At 40.0% G+C, this 19,586-nt stretch overlaps 2 protein-coding genes across 2 annotated transcripts; one reads left to right on the forward strand and one right to left on the reverse strand.

Moving 5' to 3' along the window:
• Positions 1-903: 903 nt before the first annotated feature.
• On the reverse strand, positions 904-2,805 carry LOC114558160 (uncharacterized). The gene is made up of 3 exons (XM_028581944.1): positions 2,695-2,805; positions 2,541-2,606; positions 904-1,945 (listed from the first exon to the last, which is right to left on the reverse strand). The coding sequence occupies exons 1-3, from the start codon at positions 2,790-2,792 to the stop codon at positions 904-906; spliced, it is 1,206 nt and encodes a 401-aa protein (XP_028437745.1). The 5' UTR covers positions 2,793-2,805.
• Positions 2,806-3,481: 676 nt separating this feature from the next.
• Positions 3,482-19,586, forward strand: LOC114558161 (zinc finger protein 852). The gene is made up of 6 exons (XM_028581945.1): positions 3,482-3,502; positions 6,117-6,355; positions 11,515-11,686; positions 16,511-16,725; positions 17,050-17,215; positions 18,970-19,586. Exons 1-6 carry the CDS (start codon positions 3,482-3,484, stop codon positions 19,246-19,248), a joined length of 1,092 nt encoding a protein of 363 aa, XP_028437746.1. The 3' UTR covers positions 19,249-19,586.

Here is a 19,586-nt window from a genome sequence, read left to right on the forward strand (position 1 = left end):
ATCATTCAAAAGAATCTGCTCCAGGGTGAGAGATTTTGACAGTTTGGCAGCCAACATGAAGGAGAAACAGTTGACACAAACTAAAACAATGAAGAGAGGCCTTGAAATGGAGCCAGTTGCTGCTGCTGAATACAAGGAAATCACTGGCAATGAAATCTACCCTTGCGGGTTTGTAATTAACCCCATGCCCCACATCTGGGGACCTCACCTGATAGGAAAGTGCGTGACATTAGTGCAGAACCAACCTCACGGACTTCTGGAAATCAAGTGTCCAGACAAGGACAGTTTTAAAGACTGTGCATACTTGTACTGCAAGCCCGATGGAACCTATGCTCTGAAGACAGTCCATGAGTATTACTACCAGATGGTGGGACAGATGGGTATCACCGGTATGACATGGTGCGATTTCTTTGTCCAGTGCAAACAGGACCATCACCTGGAGCGGGTCCACTTCAACCCTGAAGAATGGGAAAACATGAAATCCAAACTTGACAGTTTCTTTTTTACATACTTCCTGCCTGCCTTGTGCAACAAAGGTACATAAAAAGAGCATCAATGAAATGAAACACAGGAGCCCATGTTTAAAGGTAGTGTTTTATTTTTCAGAGGTTTCGTGACAAGTGCTTTATATTTAAAAGTTTTTGTGAAGTAACATGTTTCTGATAATGTCACACACACACACACACACACACACACACACACACACACACACTGTGCAGTAGATGAAAAAATGAAAAATTACATAAAAAATAAACACTGTTAAAAATAAAAAACTTGACTGTAAAACAACCTGTCAGTGTAATTCAGTGTGCTCCATGGTGTGGACAGGATAATTTCAAACCAGTCCATAAAAGACAATTTCAAGGGTGCACTGGCACTCTTTAGAACAGAGGCCCTTGGAAGTTACTCAAGAGGGCACAAACAGTCCACAGTTGATTGACAGAGCCCACTAGTGTCATTGGTAAGACCGTATCGAATATGTGATACTCTTTGATCCTCCCTAATGGCACGCTCAACATGAATGCTAAGTCTGGCTATGGCTTGTGTCTGTCTCACCTCTTCCTGGCTGAAATGTCCACTTGGGCCTAAAAAGGGCGGGATCACAAGGGAGACATTGATTTCAGTGAGAAGGTCCTTGATGAGAAATCCTTTATCAGCCATGACCTCATCGCCTTCCTCAAGTAGACACAGGATCCCTGATTCTCTTGTGATCTCCTTGTCAGATATCGAACCTGTATACAGGTCACTGACAAATGTGACTAAACCTGAGGGAGAGATGCCAACTAGGCCCTTAAAAGTGGTGTTACCTTTGTAGTGGGAGTAGATTTCAGAGTTGAGAACTTTTGAACTAGGCCTCTGCACGTGTATTTCTGTACAATCTAATATAACTCTTGTAAGTGGGAAAGTGCTTTGGAAACAAGGAGGCATGAGCTCGTTTACAGTTTCTCTCGAAGGCCAAATTGGAAGTGATCCTAACATGAATTGTAGATAGTTTGCCCAGGTTACACAGATCCTGCTTACAGTTGACTGTGACACATCAAAGCGCACTGCAAGGTCCTGTTCAGGAAAACCTTGCCTAAGACGACAAAGAAATAGAAAAAACTGGTCAATGACGGCCAGTTTAGGAATGCTAAACCCCTGCCTTACAATTTCCCCGTCAGCTTGCCTTATTCGCTGTGCCTGACTCCACCCTACCATGTTTTCTGCAGTAGGCTGTAGGGCCATAAACACTGCTTTCAGTGTGTTGTAATCAGGAAAGCCTGTGAAAAACATGATGTTCTTATCATCGCCTTGGAATCTTGAAAGGAGAAACCGCTTGGTTTGAAGACGTGCAATTAATTCTGCTTGATCGTTGATCATCTTGTGGGCTTCCTTAAGTTGCTCCTCCAGTGGCGGGGGCAGTTCAGCATAATCATGATCGGGGTGTGGAGGGGCCGTCTCTGTACTGCAAGGGCAATATTGAGGGACATAATTTTAGGAGAACATATTTTAAACTAGTAATCAATCTCCCATCTGAGGCCAGTCATTTGCAAAACAATGCTTTTCTCTTAAAAGTGATATTTCCCTAAGTAGAACAGGTCAGTAGCAGTCACCTCCAACATAAGCTGCTCTGGAAATCTGCTGTCACCACCAACAATATATAGAATAATATTAGTTTTTAACACTCAGTATTGTTTACTACAAAGAGATATTACTTTTTGAAAGGTTAGATCCCAGACAGAATGAAATATATCCGGGTACAATATTTATCATTTTCATGTTTTAGATTTTCAAAAGGATTAAGTGGTAACTACAGAGGGGTGTACTACAAAGTGAGGTTGATGGGTTAGCTAGGTATGTTGAGCCAAAAGCCAGAATTTTTATGTCACAAAGGGGGCTCTCTTAACCTGGCTATATTATATATAGTTGTTATGTTAAATAAACAGGAGGCACTGAGAGTGTACTGAGTCAATAGCTACTGTATTTTCTAACAGAATTCCTCTGATCCTAGCAATCAGATAGGGGGAAAAATTATGTTCAGAGAGATACACGTCACTTACCTTAACTCATTGGAATTTACATCACCCTGCTGGACATCCTCTTCAACAACTGCAGTGGTTGCATTACTGGAAAGCAGTATTACTGAAACTTAGTCACATGAAAAGAGGTCTTAAAAACATTATGGACTAAGAATGTAACTGCACAGAAATATACCTTGTAGTTCCTCTGACGATAGACCTCCTTGCAGGCCTCACGGTGCTATCAGTCCAGGCAAACAATGTTGGAACAGCACCCTTCTTCAACTTTCGCATGCCAACCAGGGTCTTCAAAAAAGACTCTTCTTTGAAGTGATCTGAACATACTTTTTGTGTCCCCGTGGATCTGTAACGTTAGATATTGAATGGATGTTACTGTTTATAGTTGTGTGCTTAACTTGGTCTAGATTAGCAATGGTTATCATAAACAGGCACAGGTCACGTCTTGTTTATATTCTGCTGTAAGACACGGTTAGCCACGGCTTAGCAGACCAGGCTAGTCTAAAGAGCTACAACTTGCTTAACTTTACCCCCGAATCAGCCCCTCGCTCGTTATAACTTAAAAAGTACCGGTTCGTGGCTTATCAAGCCATGTCTATTTAGCCAAAAGGCTTAGCTAGGTATCTCTATGCTAGCTAGTTAACGTAAATATGGCTAGCTAACGTTAGCGTAGTTCGTAAGCTAATGTTAATATCTTACCTTGAAGTGGCGACCTGGATCTCTTCTTATTTTGTGAATCCATTCACGGCAAAGTACATGATCTTTGGGGAAACGATGGAACGTTTGACCTGTTTAGGATTTCTTTCTTTTGGAAGAAGTACATTTGGGAACACAACAATGCGGCGGCATTGTTGGTAACGTTATGACAGTTAGCCTACAGAGGGCCAACGGTTACTTCCGTACAACACAGCCTCGTTTTGGTTTAAGATGATGACGTAGGTGAATAAGGCGAATAAAGCGTCAAAATGACAAGTTCATGGCCGACGGTGAAGACAACACAAGGGTTAAATAATAATGTATTGATATGTTTTGACCAATGAAAGGTAATACTAATCTACTGAACAACATGTTTATTTTTATAATTATTTTTGAGTCACTATGATTCACGCTAGAATTCATAAATGAATAAAAAACAATGTTTAAAAAAACAACAACTCCACTTTGTTAGTTATTAACATAACATAATGCACCATTTTACATTACTGTTAAAAAAAGTGCCTTTTTTTGTTGAAAAAAATCTCAGCGTCATGTAATAATTTATAACAAAAACCAGAGACATTTATTAGATATATTATTACATACTGGGTTCAGGTTTTTATTACAAAATGCATCAGATTATTACATACAGACACACACACTGACACACACACACAAACAAACACACAGAGGTGCGGACGGAGCGAAGCTACTCTAGGATAAAGGTTTGAAATTATTTTTACAACTGAAATTAACAATTGCAAAGGGAAAGTAACGAGAAAAAGTACCGTTGGGTACTGGAACCAAATTTCAGGTACTGGCACCAGTAAAAATATTAATGGTACCCAACCCTAGCCACATGTAATATAAAATGAAGTTAACTGTTGACACAATAGGGCTGTCCCAAATGATTATTTTTTAAACGATTAATCCAGCGATTCTTTTTTCGATTAGTTGACTAATTTAACGATTCATTTTTTGATTAATCTAACGATTCATTTTTTGATTAATCTAACGATTCATTTTTCAATTAGCGATTATTTACCCAGTGCTCAGCTATTAACAATTTACACAAAACTAATTTCAATAAGGTTCAAATCTCTATTTATTAAAATTGTTTAACACTGCACTGTTCAAGTAAAATGAATTAGTAGTGCAACCTGAAGCCAGATGTAGGCTATCAATCCAACCACAAAATACAGTCACTTTCAGGAGGAATAAAAAAATAAAAATTTAACTAAACGGAGCAAGTGCAAAAAGAGTAGCCTGTATTTGCTTTTTTTAACAGTAGGTAAAATAATGAATAGGCTAAGCTTTAACATCTAAGCTCTTCTCCCTTTTAATTTAACTTTAATTATTTGTATCTAAAGCAGCGCTCCAGACTAATTTTTTTCACTAGGAGCACAGTGGCCCCCAACTGAAAATGTTAGGGGCACAACCATAAAATTTAGGGGCACACACCGTAAATCAACATGCTAACCAAATATTCACATTTCTACTAATTTCCACTGTATTACTAATAAATACTTTGATAATAGATGCATAAATGACAATGTGCTGTTTCAAATTCAGTGTCACTTTTGAAGATGCAACATATACGCACCGTCTGTGTTGTTTAATCCCGACAACTGCAGAGCAGACTATTACGTTCCGGTGTTGGAATTCTCTACAGTGAAATACAGTCACACTTTACACACAGTGTTTCCTCTACGTTGATTTGACCGTGTGGTCCCCCACGGCAACATTTCTGCCCCCCACGGTATCAGAAATAGGGCTGCATAGTCATGCACCAGGGCACAGAAACCACTGTTGTGCCTGGCTGCTCGTCTCCGAGGAAGTGTAACATCAACAACACCGCGACCGCTTTCGGCTCGCCATTAATATCATATTGCAGCAAACGCAGTCCGCGTGAAGTTATGAAAAACTGTAACCACACTTGAAACCACTTTATCGGCATTTCCGTGACTCACTGTGACTTCAACAAAACTGCAGAGCCGACGTAGTTTGCATCGCCTGCAGCTCTGCGTGTGTGCGAGTGTGACGGCATTAGACGAGGACGTGACACAGGAAGCTCCAGGCTGCAGCCATACAGTCTCAAAGTTTTGCCAAATTTGCGATCTTAAAGAGGCCGGCGGGGAACTCTTGTGGGTCGCCACCACTTGCCATAGCCATATTCGTCTTTTTGTCCTGCTATCTCTGACTCTCTCACTGGACCGTCGACCTGACAAAAACCTGTATGTAGGCGGAGGAGCTCGGCTAGCTTCAGAGCTAAGGCGGAGCTACAGATTAGGTGCCCCTAGAACCCGCGTAGTAGTTGTTCGTAGTTCCACATTACATTAATTAATTTGCACGAGTTTTATTTATTTATTTTATTTAGTGAGTCATTTACGTCCCAGCCCTATGACACAATACGGTAAAGTGAGCTATTTAAATTAGCTGCATACATGGCTAAATGTCATTTGGTATTACCAGTGTATCACCCTGTGTAACATTACTTCGTCCGCAGCAATCCAGCCACAATCGGTCCCAAAATATCCCAGTTAGATATAAAATGGCGTAACATTAAACATATTCTTTGTAAATCTTTACAATTATCCCCCGAAAGAACCAACCAGGCCGGCCTTGTTGCATGGTCAAAATGTTTTTCAAAAGCTTGTAGCTTGTAGCTCCAGTTAATGACTTTTGTGGCTCACATTTTAGTAGTTATTTCAGTGTTAATGCAGGAAATACTTCACACTCTGAAGTCCTATGGATTGGTCACCTCATCAGCCCTTGCATTTTCTCCATTCAAACAGAACATTTTAAAATAGTAAAACATGGTCAACTATAATTCACTCACACTTCCCATTAGTTCTTCTAGCCCTTGTATCATCTCTGCATGTTTCCCCTTTGGGTCTACCAAAGGCGCTCTCAGCAGACGTCAAGCTGGCGACCGTAGCAGGAAAGAAGGCCGAGGAGGAGGAGCAGCCTGCAGCACCTCCTGTAGCAGCAGCAGCACCATCAGCACCAGCAGCTCCTGCAGCTGCAGCAGCAGCAGCAGCTGAGGAAGAGGACGAGGAGGAGTGTATGGTGGAGAAGGTTTTGGACCACAGAGTGGTGAAAGGAAGAGTAAAGTTTCTGCTGAAATGGAAGGGGTTCTCAGAGTAAGTATGAGTCTATAATATTATATATATATATATATATATATATATATATATATATATATATATATATATATATATATATATATATATTAGGGCTTTTCAAATTGCGATTAATCGCTGAATTTCTATAGTTAATCGCGATTAATCACATGTTTTATCACACAATTTAAATTCTATTATTTTGCATTTCAGAACTGTTTTTAAGTACTTATTAACAATGGAAAGCAATTCTTACCAGTGTATCTTGATTGGGAATCAAATGAATGCAAAGAAAGTTACTTTATGAACTTGACTTTAAGATTTGTATTTGTTTATTATTTATTTACTGTAAACAAAAGAAGAAAAAAGGAAAAAAAAGGGTACTCAAAAACAGTCAGCAACGTATTTATTGTTAAGGCCATGGTCAAAATTAAAGATTTAATAATAATATAATAACTATAACAATAACTTATTTCACCAGTAAATTGCTGTTGAACGACAAAAACAACCACCAGATGGGAAAAGGGTATTTTACAATTACTGTGAATGCACCACGAGGCTACCTGTTTTAAGTGAACGCACCGTCTGTGTTGTTTAATCCCGACAACTGCAGAGCAGACTATTACGTTCCGGTGTTGGAATTCTCTACAGTGAAATACAGTCACACTTTACACACAGTGTTTCCTCTACGTTGATTTGACCGTGTGGTCCCCCACGGCAACATTTCTGCCCCCCACGGTATCAGAAATAGGGCTGCATAGTTAGAGTGCATGTTGGAGAACGTTTGTATTTTAGGTGCATTATATACATGCTGAAGTAGTTACACTGCATTAAGATAATGTAATTAATAGTGGGTTTATTGTTATTTGCTACAGAATGCTTAGCCTATATGTCAAGATTAAAGTTGGGCTATATAGTAACTCAAAAAATACAGTTCAATCACAACTGAAAATATGCCTCATTGTGTGTGTGAATAGAAGTGAATAAATATATTAGTTTGTGTTGAAGCAAAGTGTCAGTTCCGTTTCATGGGGGGGGGGTTCGGACCTACCCCCACTGCTAAAAAAAATCCTAAAAGAAACACTGTACACTGTAAGTCAGGCACCTTATTCGTTCTCCTTACTACTGTTTAGGTCGGAACGTTTCGGTACCCAACCCTACTTACCAGAGTCAATATAGTGTGCAGTAACTTCTAAATAATTTTTATTACTCACTGACGTCCAGTGAGCACCGGTTAATGAGACAGCGTTTGCACTTTGCACTTTGGTTTTATCAACAGGTCGGCGAGTAGCACTCTCCAAAATAGTGCTTTGCCTGAGCCCACTAGAATAACCTGAGTCACGTTAACTTTACTACTATACTTAGCTCGTAGGTGGTAGCTCAAGCTTGATGTGCTTCAGTGATATTTTATTTTGGTTTTACACAATTTGCATATGGCTTTCGACTTGTCTATGAGCCGTCCGGGAGCTTTGGAAAATAAAAGGCGCCATTCAGAATTGTGTTGCTGTCTTTCTCCATCATGCCTGCAGAGGATGTGTTACGAGGAAGTACAGCTTGATGATAAGTAAAGGTGCGGCAAAGGGTCAAAATAGTAGCCTGTTAGGCACGACGCGAAGCCGAGTGAAGTGTAAAATAAATTAATAAATGGCGGCATGTGATTAAAAGAAATTAACGCGTCATGCTCGAACCTTAATAGCAAAGCTATATATATATATATATAGATAGATGTAATGTATTGAATTCTTATTTATTTGTTATTTAAAAAACAATTGTGCATTCAAATCGAAAATATAATGTAATCAAACTTCTTTAAAAAAAATTTAAATAAATAACAATAATGGGCCTTCAATAATGGGCAACCTTTTATATAGGTTTATAATGGCTTGTTCTACTGTCAGGAGTACATAGAATATCACAAAAACATGTTAATGTCATCATGTTTACTAAAAGCTTTTATTACTAAAGGGTTTGGCTCCAAGACATAATACAATAACTTTATATGAAGGAGAATCCATGAAACAGTTACAAAAGCTAAACTATTTTTATTGTGCAAAGTAGTAAAATAAACTCAAATCGAATGAATAGCCTACACATACAAACAACTTTAACATTGTTTCCCTTTCAAAACAAAATAGTTGTAAGCTAGCTAGTTGTATAAACACTACCTTGGCCACAAGTAAGTAAGGTTGTAGTGTGGTTGTATCGGGCGACTGAACGTAGCTCTGCTGTCAGCCTCCTTCGCTGTTTGAATAACGTTAGCAGGTTGGAGGACGTATTTCAGCGAGGCGAGACCTCTTTAATCCAGTGTTTTAATCATTGCTCTGAACCCGTCTTTCTCAACGGTCTGTAGCGGGATCAGAGGTGGATTGCGTTCATAATGTTGCTCCGCTGCATGCTTGAAGTGACATGTCTTTAATGTTAGCACAGTAACGTTGGCAGGGTAACATTAGCACGGCAGAGTAACGTTATGGTAACGTTAGAGCGACTGGCAACAACAGTGGCTAAATTATGTCAGATTTTTTAGAAACAAAAAACTTCGGAACAACAGACGTCTCCTCTCTTAAGCACACGTTGTTCTGTTGTATCTCTGGTCTTTCTTCATCCTTTAGCTAACTTTCTTCTCGGTTCTTGAATGTGCAGTACCAACAGTCTATTAAGCTGGGAGAGGCTCCCTCTCCCAGCTTAACAGACTGTTATGCTACCTGGCTAGCTTGTGGCTTTGGGTCTGCCAGACCTCTTCCTGTCAGAGTTTCCCCCAGTTTCTAAGTGCCTTTTGATGGTGCAGAATACTGTACTCACTGACACCTTGACTTTCTTCGTAATTTCTCTGTAGGAAAGATCCACATTCTTAAGTGTTATGATGGTGTGATGGTTATGGACATTTCTGTTGCCTGTTGTTGTTGTTTTGTATGTTTCTTGTTTTGTATATTATCTGGCCTGTGTATACTGTACACCATTTCTATGGCAACACACTACTTTCTGCAGTACAATACTGTTCATATAATGCTCATGAGGGTATGGTACCACAGTGTGTTCCAACAATACTTTTATACAAAGAGGGGGTTGTAAGTAATCCAGACAAGTTGGAACACCTGTGGGAATTGGTAGCACCAACTATCAAAGCTTGATCAACCTCCATTGCTGCAGAACAGCTTTACGTTGTTTACCCATTTCTTGTCCCCTGAAAAAGGCTTTTTTGTAAAATGCATTATTTTTTCAGTTTTGGGTAACCTTACTTTTTTTTTTAACCTCAGGCAGTTCACCACTTACCTTTGTACCATTTCAAGCTATTCATTGGACAGACTGCTAAAATTTAAATAAGGGACAGTTTGGTATTTATGGAATGGACCACCGGAGGAAAATAGGGGAGGGTCATGTCTTTTCATTCTTTATTGAGGGGAGGGTCATCCAATATTTTTCAGTCCGGGGGGGGTCACCCAACATTTGTATTCATGAAACAGCAAAATTTCACAGTGGCTTGTTTGGTGCATATTGTTCCATGTAGCTCTTAGTCTTGGCTAGGGCTGGGCGATATATCGATATTAATATCGATATCGTGATATGAGACTAGATATCGTCTTAGATTTTGGATATCGTAATATCGTGATATGTCTTTTCCTGGTTTTAAAGACTGCATTACAGTGAAGTACTTTTCTGAACTTACCAGACTGTTCTAGCTGTTCTATTATTAATGATTATTTATCTAAAATCTAAGTGTGAAGATATTTTGCGAGAGCACCAACTGTCAACTCTAGAATATATCGTCGCAATATCGATATTGAGGTATTTGGTCAAGAATATCGTGATATCTGATTTTCTCTATATCGCCCAGCCCTGTATTAGAAAATATGGGATGTAGAAATAAGCGCTGAAAATGTGTAGAAGAAAAATTTAACAATTTAAAACGTTGGAAAAAACTAAAACAAACTGGGAAAAAAAGGCGTCAAAAAGGTTGACGGAAAGACAACACAAGGGTTAATCAGAATTTATGTTTTCATTTTATTGTTATTTGAACATTTGAGCATTGAACCAGGTGAAGAAACTTTTTTTATTATTTATTCATTTGATTTTGCAACTGTTCACTGAAATAGCCAGTTTCTATGAAACTACATGTGACCTGTCATATTTGGCTTTGACTTTGACTGAACATTTGCTCTCACTTTGCAGAAAAAATATCGGGATATATATCGTATATCGATATTCAGCCAAAATATATCGGGATATGATTTTCGGTCCATATCGCCCAACCCTAGTCTCGGCCCATATACTGCTTTAGTAAAAGAAAGTATTTCCTGGCTGACGATGGGAGCAGCAGGACGAAAATGACATGAATGTTGCACTGTCTGGACATCTTACCGTGCCAAGGTTGCAATAAAGGTTTCCTAAATGCCACATTTGATGTCAGCTTACTAATTGATTGGGGGTTTTGTGTAGATTTGGACTTGTATACGTTTATTCCACTTTGTTTAAACAGCGAAGGGGAGGAAGCCTAGTGACGAGTCCATAGCAACCAGTTTGTGTGTTAAATGTTACCCAGAGTGCCTTGCTGAATGGTCTCAATATTTTATTGTTTTATTTCATGTGAATACTTTACTAGAGGAGTAACTTAGTATTTGAAGTAATGCAGGAAGTGTGCATTTAGTTTCCATGCTTATTGTGTTTCCACAACAATGTTAGTGAGTAAATCTACTGAAATGGCCCCCACACCATAACAGAGGAGTGGAATGCGTCAGATGAGAATGCAGAGGTTTAGTCACGTATGTCATGGCTGTAAAAAAACAATGGTAGTCTGTATATATTTGCTAAGCGCAAAACAGTGCAGAAGGTATCGATAAGTTGTTGGGGGAGGGTCATGCCTTTTTTCCAAATTGTTTTGGAGGGTCATAGAATTTTTTTACTGGCATGGGGAGGGTCATGTCTTTTTTGGTTAAAGGTCCCAAAACTCCTCCGGTGGTCCCTTAAATAAATAATGAACAGTCCCTAAAAAACTAGAAAAATTGGGGTGTTCTAAACATTTTGACCAGTAGTGTATATATCGACACTAAGTTGCAGCCCCGCAAATAACCTTACAAAATGGCAATAGAAAAGAGTAATAATATGAATTAGCAATTAGAGTGAGAATGTATTACCTAAAAACAAAGCCTGACAAAATGTTCTTCTGTCTGCACTCACCTTTCCAGTGAGGATAACACATGGGAGCCGCAAGACAACCGGGACTGCCCCGACCTTATCGCAGAGTACATGCAGAAACACAAGGAGAAGGAGGAGAAAAAGAAGGAGGGCAAGAGGAAAGTTGTCAGTGAGGCCTCGGGAGACTCAGAGGAGCGAGGGAGCAAGAGGAAGAAGGAGGAGGTGAGCGAAGGAAAGAGGTTACTCCAGACTGAAGAGTCCAAGAAATCTATTCTCAATATTAATGAATGCACACAGAGGGTTTCAGAAATATCTTTTAGGATTTATATATAAATGACTCTCGACATTGCAATATGCACATACATATACATACATGCAAAATAGTAGGTGTGCAATGGATCACCAAACTCACGGTTCAGTTTGGATCACGGTTTGGAGTCACAGATCTATTTTTCACATCAGCACAAAAAACTGAGAATTTTAATTATTTATTAAAAATGTAATAAATGTAAATTGCTGCTAAACGACAAAAACATATGAGAAAAGGGTATTTTACAATAACTTTGAATGTACCACAAGGTTAACCCGTTTCAAGTTAACGCAACATTTACGATATATTGTGCAGCCTTAGCTGCAACTTTTAATTTGTGCCTAAAGTAGCCTAAAGACCGTTTTACAGTTGTGCGCAGGGTCCACGCAGAGCTTTTACCATAGCCTAGTGGCCTGATGTTTATACTTATGCGCTGGTGTGTACGTCGAGCCGGCGTGTGTGTGTGTGTGTGGGGAGTGTGTTGTAGAGCGAGGGAGAAGTGAGAGAGTGACGGCAATTAGCTTTGGAGTGAGTACTGACTCTAGAGTCATAGTGAGGGAAAAAGTGTCTCCCCTGTGTTTTCTGACAAAGGTGGGAAATCTGTAGCAGGAAAAGTCAACCCTCTCCTTGATTTCACATTGTTTATGGAGAAGGAGAACTAGGAAATGAGCCGGGGGAAATACAACGCTACCAAGCCATGGCTGAGTGATGTGCATCGCTGCAACGTGTAGTTAAATTTTTCAAGAGCTGCGCGTCAGGCTACGGCGTTGGGTCCGGTGTAGACGCATAGGGGTCTGTGGGGCTTTGTTGTTGTTTTTACGCACGACTATAAAATGGCCTTAACTCCTTGAATGGTATGATTATGACAATCTTAGTTCAGAGCAGTGGTCAGTAAATGTATATTTTTAGGCTGCTTACGCATTCAGCCGGTCCGCGATTGTCTGCCACGCTTTCTCTCGCTGTTTCATTACAGCGGCCGTGTTTCTTCTTTACAAATAATGTGTTTCACTTCATCAAACTTCCATAAGAAGCTGCTGCTAACTCTGTGTAAAGTATGCATCAGTGAACCTGTTATCGACCTCGCGGTCTGTTGATGACCTCCGTGACCGCTCATCTATCCAAATTACTTAATCCTGACTCGACCTAGTCGCTCCTCCTCAGCCTAACTCGACCTAGTCGCTAGGGGTGGGAATCACCAGAGGCCTTACGATACAATATCATCACGATACTTATGTCACAATACGATATTATTGCGATTTTAAACATATTGTAATATTCTGCGATATATTGCAATTCATTAACTTTTTCCAAATTCAAATTATGTCCCCAAAAGGAAACTTTGTCAACATCTGTTTTATCTAAAAAGATACATTTCTCTGTTTGTTCATCTCACTTCAATTGTATTGCTGCAAAATCAGATTGTCAAGCAGACAAACTGACCTACATATATATAATAAAAGATCGATACTGGCCCCTGTGGCCAGTAGATCAGAGTTTTGCTGGCCCCTTCTACATTTTTACTCGCCCTGAAAGAAATATCATAGGTGTGATTGGCAAAGGACAAAAAAGCAGGAAAATATACGCCACACCTACCATGAAGCTTCAGAAAATGGTTATAACACAGCTAGCCACTGCCACTGGATGTTGTGCCATTAGCAGCAAAGCTAGACCAGGGGTCATCAACTACAGTTTTCCAAGGGCCAGAATTTTTTTTAAGCAGACACTCCAGGGGCCGGACTTTCTAATAAAGAAAATAAAATTATACCTAATACGCATTTTCTTGTTTGATATTTTCACTTTCTTACTAAATTAATGCTATATTTTTTACATGTATTAGTGTAAGCAAACCCCTAAAAACATGGAAAATCCATAATGATAACTAGATAGGCTACTTAACTAGAAAATGATCTCAGATTAGGGGGCAGTTCACTGAGGAGTGATGGTTAAAGTCTTGATTACTGAAACGTAATCAGTGTCCTGACTGGTGGAAAACGCTTACAGAAAGAAAGGCCTGTTGTCAGGAAAAAATGTCACTGTCAAAGAGCCTGAAGTGAAAAGTTGTGGAAAACAGCAGCTGTAATGATGAATGGACTGATAAGCAGGCTAGCATTCATCCTGTATGCCTCATTTGAAATAAGACAATGTTGTTGCTAAATAATACAACCGGCAACATTATCAAGAATGAAGAATGCGGTGTCATTCACGTGCATATTAAGTAGCCACATGTATTTGTTTTGGTCTTATAATACATCCATAGGTTTACCGCTCGTTTAGACAGCAGCTACGTTTACAAGAGTTTGTCCAAAGTTCAAGATTGGTTGCAAATTAAGATAAACCGTACAAACTGACATATTTCATTTTAGCTCGTTTGTAAAGTCGCTATTTGCAGAGTAAAGCTGTGTTTGTGGACAGCGCAGACAGCGCAGACTGAGATATCGATTTCTACATGTTTATGCCTGTACAACAGGTAGGTGGGTATACTGATAAGTATTGACTCTTTAATCATGGAGGTTTTATTGTAGTCTACCTACTTACAGTAACGAGTGTAGCGTTAGTTCATCTGCGCCATCGGCGGTAAATAATCCACGGTAACGTTTCCAGTCAGTTGCATGTGCTGCGTGAAGTAACGCACACACCTCGGGCCCTGCTGTATGTGTGCACGCAGCGCAGGCATCGCTGTTCAGAATCCAATCTATCTTCCAAAATGCAATGCTTGTATCCAAATGAATTGGTTATAAATTACCTGAGGTGAAAATGTGAAATGTTAACATTCACACACTTCGTGCCACTCTGTGTGACGTTTGCTGATGCAGCAGACAGAACCACTGGCCAATCAACTAGCCCAACATACGTTTTTACATTGCTTATGTCGAGCCCTGCTTGACATCTGTGTATCGATACAGTATTGCCACAGAAAATATTGCGATACTATGCTGTATTGATTTTTTTCCTCCCACCCTTACTAGTCGCTCCTCCTCAGCCTGACACGATCTAGTCGCTCCTCCTCAGCCCGGCTTGGCTGTCGTGAAACACAGAACGCCAGGATACTCTGATGGGACTAGGTCAAGCCTCGCTTTATCGGTTATCCTGAATTTATAAATTCTACTTTTGTGCAATACCCCTCTGATTGGAAAAACAAAATACCACTTTAACAACACATTGATTTCATGTAATTCTGAGCCATTTCGTTACTTGTCAACAAACCATTTATGTAAACCTGGGGGGTTACCTAACACTATTTAACATTTTTCAAATGAAAATCTTTTGCTATGTTTATACCTCACGTCCACACTACTGAGGTTGGAAGCAGAGTTTCCCATACATTGGTTCTACTTGGGCGCACCAACCAGGTAAATTGAGACCCGTAGATAAAATCCAAATTCAATTTTCTTTCCAAACAACGGTGAATTTTTTGCAGCGAACACAGACCTGCTGCCTCCAGCCCCTTCCCCTTGCAAAGTTGCGTGCCGTGTGCATAAATATGTTAGAAATTATTTTTACAACTGAAATACATTTTTTATTACAAAGGGTCATCGTTACCGGAAAAAAGGTACTGTTGAATACCGGAACCAAATTTCAGGCATTGGTACCGGCACCTAGCCTGGTTAACACCAGACCCTTCTCAACTGTAACTGAGAGTGGGTCTGGGAAAGGTTCATTGACAGTTCATTTCCAAAGGGGCGTCACCAACGGACGCCACTCAAATGCCTCTGGGCTCATTGGATAGTCCTTCAACCAATCAGACCAACGATACGGGTGACGCTTTTCTCATCCAACAAAATAAATGTGATTCTGGTTTTTGGTGTCGTCTCCCTCCACACCCTACTTTTTCCTTGCAGGTGTTGCATATTGCTAACTTATCTTCTGCACACACGCTGAAGAATTTCCAAACAGCTGATATGTTGCAGGTTAATTCACGAGGCTCCCTACATGTGCAAGAATAGCGCGGACACACGCTTCACACCGCGAGCGGGTACACGCCACACACGGCGGAGAAGTTGAGAGAAAGGAAAAAGAGTGTGTCTTGCCGGTCCCTGGTCATGGTGAAGCACGGCTTCGGTAGCCGTCATGTTGAATGTAAACAAAAAGCTGCTCGCCGTCGCTGCTCTATCCTCATTGCGTAAAGCCCGCCTGTGAACGGTACCCAACCCTAGCCATATGTAATATAAAATGAAATTAACTGTTGACACAATACGGTAAAGTGAGCTATTTAAATTAGCTGCATACATGGCTAAACGTCATTTGCTCTTACCAGTGTATCACCCTGTGTAACATTACCTGGTCCGCAGCAATCCAGCCACAATCGGTCCCAAAACATCCCAGTTAGATATAAAATGGTGTAACGTTAAACATATTCTTTTTAAATCTTTACAATTATTCCCCAAAAGAACCAACCAGACCTGCCTTGTTGCACGATCAAAACAAGGCAAGGAACATCTGGCGATTTTCTGGTAAATAGGTTATTCATCGTTGATTGAGGCTACTGTGCATGTAGCTTATAGCTCGTTAATGACTTTGTGGCTTACATTTTAGTAGTTATTTCAGTTTTAATGCAGGAGATACTTCACACTCTGAAGTCCTATGGATTGGTCACCTCATCAGCCCTTGCATTTTCTCCATTCAAACAGAACATTTTAACATAGTAAACATGGTCAACTATAATTCACTCACACCTCCCATTAGTTCTGCTAGCCCCCTGTAATCATTATCATGTTTCCCCTTTGGGTCTACCAAAGGCGCCCTCAGCAGACGTCAAGCTGGCGACCGTAGCAGGAAAGAAGGGCAAGAAGGCGGAGGAGGAGCAGCCTGCAGCACCTCCTGCAGCTGCAGAAGCCGCCACAGCAGCAGCTAAGGAAGAGAAGGAGGAGGAGTGTGTGGTGGAGAAGGTTTTGGACCGCAGAGTGGTGAAGGGAAGAGTAGAATTTCTGCTGAAATGGAAGGGGTTTTTAGAGTAAGTATGAGTCTATAATATTATATATAACTGCAAATAATCTACAGCATAAATTTCGGCATTGCATCATGCCCTCAAAGTTGAAGGTTTGATATTTTGACACCAAGTTGCAGACACCAAGTTGCAGATTTTTTTATTGCCTAAAAACAAAGCCTGACGAGATTTTCTTCTTCTTATTATACTTATATTGTTTAATATTCCATTTAGAGAATGTGTGATGTGCACCAACAACACCAAAACAAATTCCTTGTATGTGTTAAAAAACGTACTTGGCAATAAAACCCTTTCTGATTCTTCTGATTCTGTCCGCACTCACCTTTCCAGTGAGGATAACACATGGGAGCCGGAAGACAACCGGGACTGCCCCGACCTTATCGCAGAGTACATGCAGAAACGCAAGGAGGAGAAAAAGAAGGAGGGCAAGAGGAAAGTTGTTATTGAGGCCTCGGGAGACTCAGAGGAGCGAGGGAGCAAGAGGAAGAAGGAGGAGGTGAGCGAAGGAAAGAGGTTACTCCAGACTGAAGCGTCCCAGAACAAAAACGAAAAAGGGAGGAATTTAAATGATTTATTAAAAATGTAATAATAACATAACAATAATAGCTTATTTCACCAGTAAATTGCTGTTAAACGACAAAAACAGATGGGAAAATGGTATTTTACAATAACTTTGAATGCACCACGAGGTTTACCCGTTTCAAGTTAACGCAACATTTAGGATATAATGTGCATCCCTAGCTACAACTGTTAATTTGTGCAAATGATTAGTAGCCTAACTCCTTGAATGGAATGATTATGACGGTTTCAGAGCAGTGGTCAGTAGATGTATATTTTTAGGGTGCTTACAAATTCAGGCGGTCCACGATCGTCTGCCAAGCTTTCTCTAGCTGTTTCATTACAACTTGCCTGCAAAATGTAGAATATTTTGGAATTCATAAAAGTTGTGAAGAGTACATTTGCTTCTACAATAACATGTCTGCAACTGGCACATATTTTCTTTCATTTTGTCAAGAATGATTGTACCAAGAGTTAAAATTGTGTGTGAGAGCAAGTCCAGGGTTTAAAGAAGGTTGTTTACTAACTCTCTCTCTCTTGGTTTGCAGTGGGAGTTAATATGTTACTTAGGAAATGTATATTTTAGCCCATATGAGAGAGAGGGAGAGACAGTGACTATGTTTACAAGCTGTCAATTTTCGGGTTAAGGTCATTATTCGGGTTTCTGAAACATTCGGAATAATCCATTTACATGCGTGAGCAGAGAGAGTTACTCCTGTATACGTGGAATTTGTAATCAATTGGCAATATCCCGATGAAAACGGCGACGCACGGTTAGCGTCTGGACGTACGGACAAACCCTGCTTCGCGTAACTTTTCGGTCACCTTCTTATAAATCTCACTATCTCGGTACTTTCTGCCGTCAACAAAAGACATTATATTCATGGTTTTCACCACACTAATAAAGAAATTGGTTTCCTCCTCGCTCCAAAAGTGTGGTGCTGTGCTGCGTCTCGCCATGTTTACCTCTACTTGTCTACTTCCGGTATACTGTGCGCAGGTTTTCTGGCGCATACAAGAAGTTCCTCTACTCAAAAGAACAAGATTCCTTGCGAATAGAACATGCGCAGAACACAAATCAATGTTCCTTTTGATGGGGATATGCAGATATGCGTTTACATGACCAAAATTTCGGGTTAGAAAAGGGGTAACCCAGGGCTCATTTTCAGGTTTTTAAAAACGATATATGAGCATATACGTGTTTTTACCGGTGTTTACATGGCCGTGCGTGACCGGGTTATTGCTAATATTCCGGTTTTGAACGGGTTATTGGCTGCTTGTAAACGTAGTGAGTGAGAGAGAGTTATGTAGGCTACGCATCATATTCTAGCATTGTAGATAAGTGGTTGAAATTGATCTTCATGGTAAATTTCCTGAGTAACATTATCTTCTGCTCACTTTTAAGGCAAAGAGTAGGCTACAACTGTTAATTTGTGCAAATGATTAGTAGCCTAACTCCTTGAATGGTATGATTATGACGGTTTCAGTTCAGAGCAGCTGAAAAATGTACAATATTTTGGATCTTTTAAAAGTTATAAAGTACATTTGCTTCCATAATAACATGTCTGCAACCAGCACATATTTTCCTTCATTTTGTCGTAAATTATAGTATGAAGAGTTCAAATTCTGAGTGAGAGCAAGTCCAGGGTTTAGAGAAGGTTGTTCACTAACTCTCTCTGTTGTCTGCTATAGAAACGGAGAGGAGGAGAGGGACCCAAACGTCACCACTGTCAACACTGTGACAAATCTTTCACATCATCTGGATATTTCAAGATTCATCAGCGAGTTCACACTGGACAGAGTCTACACAGCTGTGATCAATGTGAGGCAGCTTTCACACGCCAATATACCCTAAAAATCCATCAACGCATTCACACTGGAGAGAAGCCGTACAGCTGTGATCAATGTGGGAAAACTTTGTCTTGTAGTAGATACCTTAAAAGACACCAGTGCATTCACACTGCCTTGTGAACATGTTTTCAGAGCCAAGCTGTTATTGTGGCTACGATTACATATTACACTCCTTTCCTTTGAAGGGTTAGTCCTGTTAGAAATGGGTCAAATGCTGTGTGTTTTAATGATTACTTTTTTTTAGGGATAATAGAATAATTAAATGATATAAATGTAAAAGAACTAGGAGGGAGGTATATGTCTGGTAATGTACACGGATTGTAGTTAGTTTCTTGAATTTAGCAATGTTGGAAATGGGGACCAGGTGTCTTCTAAGGCTGACATTTGCTTCCTTCTGTGTGCATTGTATTTTCCATTGAAATGTATTCTGAGATTAAAATTGATTGATGTGGCACAAA

This window comes from Perca flavescens, chromosome 7, assembly GCF_004354835.1.
Source record: "Perca flavescens isolate YP-PL-M2 chromosome 7, PFLA_1.0, whole genome shotgun sequence".
In the NCBI taxonomy this organism is placed as follows: domain Eukaryota; kingdom Metazoa; phylum Chordata; class Actinopteri; order Perciformes; family Percidae; genus Perca; species Perca flavescens.

Excerpts from the sequence above, each read along its gene's own strand:
- LOC114558161 (XM_028581945.1), top strand. The coding sequence starts at position 3,482 with ATGACAAGTTCATGGCCGACG. Across the intron at positions 6,356-11,514 it reads AAATGGAAGGGGTTCTCAGA|TGAGGATAACACATGGGAGC; the intron begins GTAAGTATGAGT and ends TCACCTTTCCAG. Across the intron at positions 17,216-18,969 it reads GCAAGAGGAAGAAGGAGGAG|AAACGGAGAGGAGGAGAGGG; the intron begins GTGAGCGAAGGA and ends TGTCTGCTATAG.
- LOC114558160 (XM_028581944.1), bottom strand. The coding sequence starts at position 2,792 with ATGCGAAAGTTGAAGAAGGGTGCTGTTCCAACATTGTTTGCCTGGACT. Across the intron at positions 2,607-2,694 it reads ATCGTCAGAGGAACTACAAG|TAATGCAACCACTGCAGTTG; the intron begins GTATATTTCTGT and ends ACTGCTTTCCAG. Across the intron at positions 1,946-2,540 it reads GTAAATTCCAATGAGTTAAG|TACAGAGACGGCCCCTCCAC; the intron begins GTAAGTGACGTG and ends TTGCCCTTGCAG.